The sequence below is a fragment of the Macaca thibetana genome, chromosome 2 (assembly GCF_024542745.1).
Source record: "Macaca thibetana thibetana isolate TM-01 chromosome 2, ASM2454274v1, whole genome shotgun sequence".
NCBI classification, from domain to species: domain Eukaryota; kingdom Metazoa; phylum Chordata; class Mammalia; order Primates; family Cercopithecidae; genus Macaca; species Macaca thibetana.
The window spans coordinates 162,199,993-162,212,792 of NC_065579.1; the positions used below are offsets into that span (position 1 = coordinate 162,199,993).

At 34.3% G+C, this 12,800-nt stretch overlaps 1 protein-coding gene across 12 annotated transcripts in view; it reads left to right on the plus strand.

Annotated features, from left to right (window-relative positions):
* The window catches only part of SLC9C1 (solute carrier family 9 member C1), a 138,632-nt gene that overhangs the window by 63,274 nt on the left and 62,558 nt on the right, over positions 1-12,800 (plus strand). For all 12 annotated transcript variants that reach the window (XM_050778861.1, XM_050778864.1, XM_050778863.1 and 9 more), the window contains 3 exons: positions 5,496-5,593; positions 9,162-9,281; positions 11,381-11,576. In XM_050778861.1, the coding sequence (XP_050634818.1) occupies positions 5,496-5,593; positions 9,162-9,281; positions 11,381-11,576 (414 nt within the window). The remainder of the gene's footprint in view (positions 1-5,495; positions 5,594-9,161; positions 9,282-11,380; positions 11,577-12,800) is intronic.

Here is a 12,800-nt window from a genome sequence, read left to right on the forward strand (position 1 = left end):
ACTCCTGGCCCTCTATTTTTTTGATGTAGAAGTTTATTACTATAAGTTTCCCTCTTAGTGCAGCTTTTGCTATATCACATAGGTTTTGGTATGTTGTGTTTCTATTTTTGTTTCAAAATAAAGAATTACCTTCTTAATTTTTTTCCTTGATCTATCAGTGGTTGAGGAACATGATTAATTTCCATGTGGTTGTACAGTTTCCAATGTTCCTCTTGTTACCAATTTCCAGTTTTATTCCATTGTGGTCAGAAAAGATACTTGGTATGATTTTAATTTTTTAAAAATTTGGGGGGCTTGTTTTGTGACCTACCATATGCTCTATTCTGGAGAATGATCTATGTGCTGATGAGAAGAATATGTATTCTGCTGTTCTTGAATGAAATGTTCTGTCTATAGTGCAGTTTAAATCCAATGTTTCTTTGTTGATTTTCTGTCTAGATAGTCCTTCCAATGCTGTGAGCGGGATGTTAAAGACCCAACTATTATTGTATTGGAATCTTTCTCTTCCTTCAGATCTAATCATTTTTGCCTTATGTATCTGAGTGCTCTGGTTTTTGGTATTTATATGTCTTCTTGCTGATTTGATCCCTTTATCATTATATAGTAAACTTCTTTGTCTCTCTTACAGTGTTTTACTTAAAGTCTATTTTATCAGTTATAAGTATAGCTATATAACTACTCCTAATCATTTTTGGGTTCTGTTTGCCAGAAATATCTTTTTTCGCCCCTTCACTTTCAGTCTGTGGGTGTCATTACAGGTGAAGTGACTTAGTTGGGTGTCACTTCAGTGTGTAGTTGGGTCTTATTTTTTAATCAATTCAGCCAGTCTATATCTTTTACATGGAAATTTTAATTAGTTTACATTCAGGGTTATTATTAAAAGGTGAAGACTTATTCTTGTCATTTTATTAGTTGGTTTTTTTGGGGGGAGTTGGTGTGTATTTCTTTTTGTTTGTTTATCTTTGAAGTTTGGTGTTTTTCTGTAATAATAAGATTTGATTCCTTTTTCTTTAAGATTTGTGTATCTGCTCTATCATTGGCTTTTACATGTTTTTACAATCTTAGTTATTGTTGTTTTGCTTCCAGATATTGGACTTTTAAACATTTCTTGTGAGTCCAGTCTAGTGATGGTGAATTCTCTCAGGTTTTATTTGTCAGGGAAACACTTGATTTCTGAAGGAAAGCTTTTCTGGATATAGTATTCTTGGTTGAAAGTTTTTTTTTGGGGGGGTCTTTCATCACTTCAACCATATTATCTTATTCTCTTCTGGCCTATAAAGTTTCTGATGAGAAATATGCTGATATTCTAATGGAGATTCCTTCATATGTGACTTGACACTTTTTCTATTTTTAAAATTCTCTCTTTGTCTTTGACTTTTGACAATTTAACTATAATGTGCCTCAGAGAATAATTTTTTAGGTTGAAACTTTTGGGGGATATTTGACCTTCCTGGATCTAGATGTCTATATCTTTTCAAAAACTTGGAAGCTTTCTGTTATTACTTTATTAAATATATTTTCTATGCCTTTTCCCATCTCTTCTTCTTAGATTCCCGTAATGATAACATGTGTTTGTGTAATGATGTCCCATAGGTCCCATGAGCTCTCTTGGGTTCTTTGGCTTGCTCGCTTTCTTTCTTTCTCTCTTTCTTTCTTTCTTTCTTTCTTTCTTTCTTTCTTTCTTTCTTTCTTTCTTTCTTTCTTTCTCTTTCTCTTTCTTTCTTTCTTTTTTCTCTTTTCTTTCTTTCTCTCTCTCTCTTCTTTCTTTTTTTTCTTTCTTATCTATGTATCTTTCTCTTTTTCTCTTTGTTCTTTCTCTTTTGTCTGACATGGTTATTTGAAAATATCTGGCTCGAGTTTACAGATTTTTTCTTTCTGTTTTATCTAGTTTGTTATCAAAGCTCTCAATTGTATTTTTTTCATTCGTTGAATTAGCGCCAATGTTTCTGTTCGGTTATTTTTTTTAATAATATCTATCTTTTTGTTGAATTTCTCATTCACATAATGAATTGCTTTTCTAATTTTATTGTGTCTGCTGAGTTTGCTTAATATCATTATTGTAAATTCCTTTTCAGGGAGTTTCTGCATTTCCATTTCTTTGGGACCAGTTGTTGGTGAACTATTGTGTTCCTTTAACAGTGAGATATTTTCTTGCTTTTTCATGTTTTTTGTGTCCTTGTATTGATGTCTTTAGATCTCATGAAACACTTGCCTCTTTCAATTTTGTATAGTGGCTTTCATGGGGAAAGACTCACCTGCAGATATGTCCCAAGGTATCAGTTGGGTAGGGTGCATTAGCTTTATACTGGGTGGATACAATAGCATAGCCTCAATACAGTTTCTTCAGTTACAGTCAATGTCATTGATGCCTGTGAGTGCCTCAGTTGCTTAGGCTGCAGAAGTTTGTGTGGCTGGTATACCTATGTGGGGTCTGCTCCCTTGTGAATGAGGGAGCTGGCTATGCTACCATGGGTAGGGAACCAGGATCATCTGTGATCTGGGGGAAGTGCAGGGACTGGTCAGTCAGCATCTCTTCTCAGGTGCTACTCCCTTGAGGGCAGTGTTCCAGGCTGATCTTCACTCTGGGAAAGCAAGGGGCTGGTTAGCGAGCAGCTCAGCTCATATGCTGCTATCCTTGAAATTTTGCTTTTTAGTATAGTTAATTTTCCTTGTAGGCAAATCTAGTAAACCTAGGTAATATTTTTTAGGCTAAAGACTGTGTTTATTCATCTGAATGTCTTCAGTGAATCCCACAATGTGTAGTACATAGTAGGCGCTCAATTAATATTCACTCAATTAATTAATCTGAACGTCTTTGGAGTATTTCAGGTTTATTATAGGATCTAATAGCTCTTCTATTTTGATAACTCAATTCTTCTCTTCTTTCACTCCTCTCTTGCTGTTTAATTTCCTTTCTTTTTCTTTCTTTTTTCTTTTCCTTTGCGTGCCTACTTTCCTTTCTTTGTTTCTTTTGTATTGAGATATATATCATTCTTTGTTTATTTCTGTCTGATAAACTAACTTCAAAAAGTATCTAATTTTGCCTTACAAATGATATAAATGTCAATAATACTCTCTAACTTTCTAACTAAAATGTTAACTATAGATGTACTTTTAGATGTACGTTTAGAGTAGCCACATGTTTTCATTTCCCTTTTCTCAATCTACCTCTACATTCATTTAAAAAAAAATTGCTTACTAGGCCTTGTACCCATGGCTGGAACATGAATTTAGTTCAATGTTCTGAAACCTCTTTGTGCTCCTCTTCTATTTTTTGAAAAAAGGTTTCTCTATGTTGCTCAGACTGGTCTGAAATTTCTGAGCTCAAAGAATCCTCCTGCCTTAGTCTCCTAGAGTAGTTCCCTTCTTTTTTTTTTTTTATTATTATGCTTTAAGTTCTAGGGTACATGTGCATAACATGCAGGTTTGTTACATATGTATACTTGTCCCATGTTGATGTGCTGCACCCATCAACTCGTCAGCACCCATCAACTCGTCATTTACAGCAAGGAAGGAGTTCCCTTCTTTTCACTTTTATACTTTAAGTTTTGTTTTAACGATTATGCTTATTATTCTTATAAACAAGAAGCCGTTTATAGATATGTTTAATTACATATTTCATTCTTTAATATATTGATATTATAATTTTCACTGATTATTTCCGATAATATTCCCAGTTGAGAATATCTTTGAAATGTATTTTTCAATGGTTTGGCTAGTGTCTCTAGTGTAATTTTATAGAAAAAAAATTGATTAGTAAATATTTAAAGATGTTTCAGATCAAAAAATAGGAGTTTTATCCAAGTAATGATACATTTATATGAAGACAAATGGATGATTTTTATGCAATTAATAAATTAATATTTATGAAATTAAATACAGCTTTCTTTTTTGTTTGGATACCTGTAGAGTTATTTTTATTTCCTTGTAACTTAAAAATGTTATGAGGCCATGTCTTTTAGTCACTTCCCAATTTTAATTTATTTCAGGAAAATATGGTGTTCAAGAACCCACAAAATAAATGAAGGAGACTTCATTTTGAGTCTTGTTTTTATTATTAATATGATATGTGACTAAGGACTTATCTATTTAGTTTTTATTCTCCCAATCTATAAAAGGGGAAACTTATGGTGACTGAATAACCTCTTTTTCACTTGTGATATTCTATGTTTTCTGCAATGTACACTCCACGTAACTTTTTGATTTATTGCCTCAAATGTTTGGGTTCTACTATTATATTTCGATCATTGATTTTGTGCTATTGTTATGTCTTAATCAAGAAATCCCACTTTTCAAAGTAGATTGGATTTCTCTACTCTGTTCTCTAGATCCTCATTTCACTTAATATCTTCCAAGTTCTTCTTAATTTTAGATATATTTTCATGCTTATCTTGATTTGTTGATTTGGTTTCTGCATTCCCATTGGGAAAGATAATTTAACAATTAACATCTTCTGGTATCTAATTGCTTTGGTATTTGTATTGCTAAGCTTTCATGAAATCCATATAATCTTCAGCTTCCTCATTTTTTCATAAAATACTATTCTTATCTTGAGGATACTAAGAATATTTTGATTTAATATTGTTTCAAACATATTTTAATGATATTTAAGGAGAAGAGTGCTACTCTATTGAATTCCTGTAATTATGGGAAAAGTTTTTTCATCCCACATCCTCAAATGTCATTGCTGTTTCTTTCTAGTATTTCCCCAAAACAAAGCAGTGTTTAATATTCAAAACTGATCATGCAGAGAGAATCCCTGCTGCAGAACCTAGAATTCTTTGGTCATATAATAAATTTCAGTTAAGGAAGTTGGTCTACACAGTGATTCTCAACAGTGTTCAGCACATGGATGCCAGGAACAGTATCAGATACTGGTTTCCACATCATCAGAAATAGTCCCTGAAGCTCAGAAGGCTCTTTACATATGTATTGAATGAAGAAGTGACTGCATTCTGCCAAACAGTAGCAGTCTCTTATTATAATATTCCTTATAAATTATAAAATTTTCTATAAATAATTATATAAGTTACAAAGCTATAATAATTTTAATCCTTATCACAGATGAGGCAGCAGAGCCTTGTTGCGGAAATATTTGAGAAAATTCAATTAAATAAAGACGTGTAGTAGGATTTTTTTTTTTTACTGTAGGGTTTCTCAGAGCCTTTAATATTCATTATTAACTTCTGAGATGTGGATATAGCTTGCAGCAGTTCCCAAACTCATTTGCCAACAAGTTCAATTTATTTTTTGAAAACCTAATTCCATGTCTAGAAGACCTCTAGTTTCCTTCAGAACCAGTGTGGCTCCACCCAAAGCCAAGACCTATCTTATCCAGTAATCTTATAATCTGAACTCCATAGAAAGATTCTTTTTACAAACATATTAGATTGAGTGTTTTTACTTCTTTATCACACATTTTTTCCCATCAAGATTGTAATAAGTAGTCATTGCTATTCATGCTATATAATGACTTGAATTAATATTTCTTTTAGGCAAGCTACCAGAGACAATACAGGAATGAGATTCTGTCCCAGAGTGCTGTCCAGGTGTTGGTAGGTGCAGCAGGAAGTTTTGGTGAGAAGAAGGGAAAGTAAGTATGTTCTCAAGAGATGGCTTCTATTCTAAGCCACAGCATTTAGGAAATTACCCAAGTGAGTTTTCTTGTTTTTGTCTGATAACTTGGCTCCCTCTACTATTAACATTAATACCCTAGTATTACAGAAGAGCTGCCTGCTCTGTATCCCACCCTCAGGCCAAACTATCTATTTTCAGTTTCCCAAATTTGCTGCATTAATTCATACCTCTATGATTTTGAACAAGCTGTTCCTTCTGACTGAAACTTTCTTTGGTTCTTTGTCCTCCTGCTGCCAAAAGGTAAGCTAGGGTAAAGAACGCTTCCTTTTAGACAATTTGAATGCCAGACTAAGTAAGGGTGAAGCCTTCCTTAATCCCTCCAGGTACATCTTCCCCAATACATAGGTATTACTTCAACATCTTCTCTTAATACTCAGCACACATTTGTAATCTTATAGTGATTTCTTTAGATATAGGTCTCCAAAATAAGCTTGAGTACCTCAGATCATCCCCTGTGGAGGAATGCTAGATCTATGATTGGGCAAAGAGAGGGGTTAAACTGCAATGCAATTGTAACAATGTCCACCCAGACATACCTTCTTGTTCTAGACAACAGTCCTGAAGACACCAAAATTCCCTGCTTAAATTATCCTAAGCTTATTTTCAGAGTCTATTTGGGCCTCTACTCCTGGTCCATCATCCCATGAGCAAACCAGGTCTTTGGTGTGCATACCCCTAAACCTGAAGGATGTGCCAACCTTGTGTTAAGTCACACTTATAACATTGTGGTACACTGAAGGATAAAGTTAGATGTTAGAAAAGAAGCAGCCAGAAATTAAGGCATATTTGCATTTCATTTCAAGTACAGACTTTCAAAGTAACTAAGAGTTTTCATTTTAAACCTAGTCATACAAATCATTATGACATTATATGTGTCATGATAGGAAGATGAAATATATCTTATTTAAAATATTGTTTCCTTGATTTATAATGCTTGAATATTTTCATCTATGGTACCAGGGTCTCCATTTGTCCTTTTGATCCAGGTCCTTCTAATGCTTTAGGTGACCAAGTAAAGTTGCGGGAGTTGAAAGAGAGGGCTGGGCAAATGTGATCAATTCAAAACAATATCATGCATATTTTAAAGAAGAAAGGTGCACATTGTACAGTGGAAGTTTTTAATAAATGATACAATAAAAAGCATCATTAATATATTTTCCAGGAGATGTTAATATAAAAATAAAACAACAGGCTGGGCATGGTGGCTCATGTTTGTAATCCCAGCACTTTGGGAGGTCAAGGTGGGTGGATTGCCTGAGGACAGGAGTTCAAGACTAGCCTGACCAATATGGTGAAACCCCATCTCTACTAAAAATACAAAAAAATTAGCCAGGCATGGTGGCATGCGCCTGTAGTCCCAGCTATTCAGGAGGCTGAGACAGGAGAATTGCTTGAACCCGGAAGGCAGAGGTTGCAGTGAACTGAGATCGCGCCACTGCACACCAGCCTGGGCGACAGAGCAAGGCTCTGTCTCAAAAATAAAAATAAAAATAAAACAACATAGAGCAATTCAGCCCACTGCCTCGATTTTTTTCTCTTTAAATGTTCCACAAAGGCAGAAGCAACATATGACTATGAAGGCAAACTTTGGAATGTATTACATTTTTTATGCATACATGTAACAGATATACATTAAATACCAATATGTGCAAAGCTATATATTATCAATATATGCCAGTCACTGTAGGGAATATTAATATTAGCAAAATGGTATTCCAGCCCCTAGAGAACTTTCTATTGATTATGCTTATATTCAGTTCTTGCTTCTTTGCTGAGCTGCCTTGGAGTTGATTTTACCATTTGCTAATTATTCCTATCAGTGCCTCATGTGTCAGGGTGACCCGTGGCAAGAAAAACAAGTCTAAGAAAAGAAAGAGTGGAGGGTTTAAACAGGAGCACCAGGACCTATGCTAAGTGCTTGTATAATTGCCTAGAAAATAATATTTTGAGCACATAGTTTATTTTTATTGAGTGCCATACCGGGTACAGTTTTAAACACTTTACACGTATTAACCTATTTTACCTCAGAAGAATCTTATGAGATAGATGCTGTTATTATATTCACGATGCAGATTTTCTTTCCTAGGAAAGAAAAGCAAAGAGAAATTAAATAACTTATGCAAGGTCGTTTGACTCATAAATTACGGAGTTGGGATTCAAAGCCAAGCTGCCTCACTGTCTAGTTAAATAGATCATACTGTTCCCCTAAATCAGGACTAAACAGTGAACACGTTGATAGGAATTCAAGAGCCTGAATTACTTACTAATTTGTGCTGTAAAGTGTCACACATAGATATCACAATAAGACTATATTAAATGCTTATTTTTGTGGGTCCAGGGGGCCCTCTCGTTTATTATCTCTGTGGCAACACTTACCACATTTTACTGCAATTGGTATTTACATGTTTCATCCCAGTAGTCTGCTGGAGCCTTGAGGGCAGACCAGTATTTCTTTGTGGTTTATCTTTAGCATTTAACAACCATAGCAGATGTTGAATAAATATTTTTTCAATTATAAATGAAGCAAGTCATATACACATTCAACATTTTCCATTTATTTACCACATATTATATTGAATTACAGATAATTGAATGACTTCATTATTTTCGATTACATTAGTATCCCTGTAGTAAGATAGATAGATAGATAGATAGATAGATAGATAGATAGATAGATAGATAGATACACAAGTTTTAAAGTAAGAACATTATAATTCATGGAAAGGGTGAAGTTTACCTTTGAACTTAGGTTTCCAATGCCCTTCCATTAAGCCACATTATAAGGTAGGGCCTCAGACCCAAGGGCAGAGCCTTACTCTCCTTCTGATCATGATAATGAAAGTATCTGGTCAGCAGAAGGTAAATTCCTTGAAAAGCCAAGGAGATTGGCTAAACAAGACACAATCATGTACACAGATCTGAGCTGTCTCAGTTTTAAAAAAAGCCAGCAGAAAGCTACAGAAAACTTGGGACAAGGGCTAGCAAAATTATACTGAGCTCTTATAACCAGTGACTTCTCTGAGTTACCATTTAAACTCATTTTTAGTCATTCTAAACCTTACTACCTGCTTTGAAGGTGAAGACAAAGAGATGGGAAGATGTGTGATATGAGTTGGATGCCTTATACATGCTTTCCCATTTAATTATCCCAGCCTAACATCAGTATTTTTATCCTTACTTTGCAGATTAGCAAGAAGTAAATGAGGTAATGTGTCCATTGCCATACCAGACAATGGCGAGTCTAACATGAAAACCCAGGTGTCTGAATCCCAAATATTTGAAACATAGTATGTTTTCTCTCCCTGAACCTTGAAATCTCCATTATTTTCAACCATGTATCTCCAATTTTTAATACTCTCTGTTTAACAAGTGAGCCTTACAATCTAGCTTCATGAACTATGCCCATGAAAATGTCTTAATCCAGCCATCATGGCACAAAATAGTCTTCCTGCTTTCTGACAGTACAACATTAAACTTATTTCAAAATGTTTAAAGCATGTTTGAAGATTTCTTTCTTTTTTTAGATGTATGCGTCTTGAGACAATAAAGAATTATTCCGAAAGCCAAAAAACAATTACCTTTACTAGAAAACTACTTCTCAATTGGGTGTATAATACCAGAAAGGAAAAAGTGGGCCCATCAAAGTAAGAGCTTTTCAACCTTATAAGAAATGCTATTATATTCACTTGAAATTCCCTGTTTATTTCTTTTAAAATTGTATCCTGAATATTTTGCAAAATATTTTGAGTAATTTTACAATGAAATTTCTTTTTAAAAATGTTTGCATATTTTATTATTTGAAAAATGGCCTTATTTACAGTCACAGAAAATGCTCACAAACATACCTACAGTAAGAAAACAAAAATAATTTGTATGAACAAATTCACTTTTTATACCTGTTACTAAATCAGCCTTGAAACTCACCACAAGTTTTGGTACCACCGTAAGTTGTTAAGAGTTTTCATAAAAAATCATAGGAGATTATGGCATAATCTAAGAGAAAAATGATCTGGCCAACATCCACTGTAAACCTTAGCTACATCCTTTTAATTTTTTATTTAAAAAAAAAAGGGGTTTTTTTTTCCTGTCTTTACAGTTGATGTAAAGCCTTGAAGTGGGTGGTAGCCACCTCAGAGGAGACTGATGAGTATCCTAGGGCATAAAGAGCTACGGAATGTTTATTAGAAATGTGAGGGTCAGTCACCACCCTAAATTTCTTATGTACATTTATAAAGTTACTTGAAGAATAAAAAAGACAGGAATAGTATTCTCTTTTTAATTGAGGTAAATTTCACATACATAAGTTAACCATTAACCATTTTAAAGTGTACAATGTAGTGTTATTTATTAGTCCAAAAATAAACTGCGTATTCATTAAGCAGTCATTTCCCATTTCCCCTTTCCACCCTTCTCCTGGAAAGCACCAGTCTGTTTTCTGTCCCTGTGAATGCATTTATTTCAAATGTTTCATATGAATGAAATCATCACTATGTAGCCTTGTGTTTCTGACTTCTTTCACTTAGCATAATGTTTTCATCCACATAGCAGAATGTGTTAGTAGTGTAAGGGTCATCCTCTTTCTAGCATGTATCAATATGTGATTCCTATTGAAGGTTGAATAATGTTCCATGGTAAATATACCACATTTTATTTACCCATTCATCAGTTGATGGACATTTGAGTTGTTTCTGCCTTTTGGCTATTATGAATAGTGCTGCCATGAACATTCATGTGCAAGTTTTTATTTGAATACCTGCTTTCTATTCTTTTAGGCATATCCCAGGGGTAAAATTGCAGGACCGTGTGGTAATTCTATATTTAGTTTCTTGAGTAATCACCAAATTGTTTTCCACAGCTGGTATATAATTTTGTTATCAGGAAATATAAGTCCTTCAACTTTTCTTTTTCAAGATTGTTGTAACTAGTTAAGGTCCCTTACAATTCCATATAAATTTTAGATTGTCTTGCTTGTTTCTGCAAAATAAAGAAAAAAGTCAAGATTTTTATAGGATTTTGAATATTGTTGGAACAATATTCAAAATAATAGTATTCGTCTCTGAAAATAGGAATTATCAAAAGTTAGAAAATATTCTCTTTATTTAAAAAAAACATTCCAGTTTGAATTTTTCCTGTGTTATACCAAAAATATTTCTATTAAAAGTAAAAAGAAAAAGTGAATGAGATTTACGGAGGGAGAGAAAGAAAAAGGAGAAACCAGACTCAAGACAGAGGAGGATCAGTGGAAGAAATTAAAAGGAAAATTTCTGAAGCAGGATGCCAGAACGTGTTAGCTAGTGGTGGCTGCTTTCAGAATTAAGGAGGGCTGGCCGGGCGCGGTGGCTGAAGCCTGTAATCCCAGCACTTTGGGAGGCCGAGACGGGTGGATCACGAGGTCAGGAGATCGAGACCATCCTGGCTAACACGGTGAAACCCCGTCTCTACTAAAAAAAATACAAAAAACTAGCCGGGCAAGGTGGCAGGCGCCTGTAGTCCCAGCTATTCGGGAGGCTGAGGCAGGAGAATGGCCTAAACCTGGGAGGCGGAGCTTGCAGTGAGCTGAGATCTGGCCACTGCACTCCAGCCTGGGTGACAGAGCAAGACTCCGTCTCAAAAAAAAAAAAAAAAAAAAAAAAAGAATTAAGGAGGGCTCTGTGGCTGTTGATAAGCAGAACAGAAATGAGTGTATATGAAAATCATTTAATGTAAACCTTTTATCAGATAAAACTGTCTTTTTATTTTACAGATACTTCTTTTTTCATTTATGCCATACAATAGTATTTACTGAGGAATTTGAATATGTTGGATACCTTGTGATATTAATGAATATATTTCCTTTTGTAATCTCTTGGATATCCCGGTTAAATGCAATCTACCGCAGAGAATTAAAACACACTAACTACTGTTTTCTCACGCTTTATGTTCTAGAGGCACTACTTAAGGTAATCTAAAATTTATGTGTGTATGGAAGTGTGATATGTCTGACAGGGAGATTTCCTAGCCTTGTTTTTCAACACTAGCAACAGACAATTTTCTGAAGGAGTGTGTGAATTTCTTCCTCACATCTCCAAACTTTAATTTTTGAAAGTGATTTTTATAGTAACTCAATAGATAATATACATACTTGAAGCACTGATTTCATATTTCTGAAATAAATTTTAAAATGGTGTGTGTCAAAGGGACGCAAAGTGAGTTTAAAAGGTATTGGCAATGTTCTCAGTCTTAGCAGTGTGGTGAGTACTTGAATGTTCGTTTTATTATTTTTACACTGGATAGATATTTTTATATCTATCTAGTATGATAGAGTAATACACAGAGTACCATGGGAACAGACAGAAGGAACTTCTTGTGCGGAATAGTAGGGTCAGAGAAGGAAGGTATTCAAGGGAAAGTGACACTTCAGTTGAATTTTGAATAATGTATAGGTGTCAGAAAAGAGAATAAGTATGAATACATTGCATAATAAACAAGAACAAGGGAAAACATAGAAGCAACACTATGACACGTGTGAGGAATACCACTCCCAATGACTGAAGCTCAGGAATGAGTTGGTCAGAGTGGAGATTGGAGAGATGTTAAATGTGTTTTCAAGATATGAAAAATGAAGGAAGAGACATAGATGTGAATTAAATAATAAAGGGCAGGCCATGCTGTCTCATCTACTTTCATGACATCAACTGTCATTCATAGTCTAATGACTCCCAAATTCATGTCTATAGCTCAAATTTTATCCAGAGCCTTAGGTTATATAGGTAACTGCTGACTAGATCCTTTGGACAAAGTACTGTGCAAACATTACAAGCAGCATACTGAGAAGAAATGTGTCTTCTCTAATCCTACTCTCCCTTCAGAATTTCAATGAAGACCCAATTTCCCAAGCTGAAATCTACAATCATCTTTGAAACCTGCCACTTTCTTAGCTATAGTAGGTTTCAAGAAATCATTTTTTGAAATATACAGAAGGACTGACTGTATGAAGTATCACAAGATAGTAGGAATTTTGACTATTTTTTCCCTTGGAATAGATGCTTCAGTATTTTAGCTATTTGATTTCAAATTAGTATGATCATTTACTAGTATAAATATATATTTTAACATGTCTAAATTCAAATTCTTCTTCTTATTATTATTATACTTTAAGTTCTAGGGTACATGTGTACAACGTG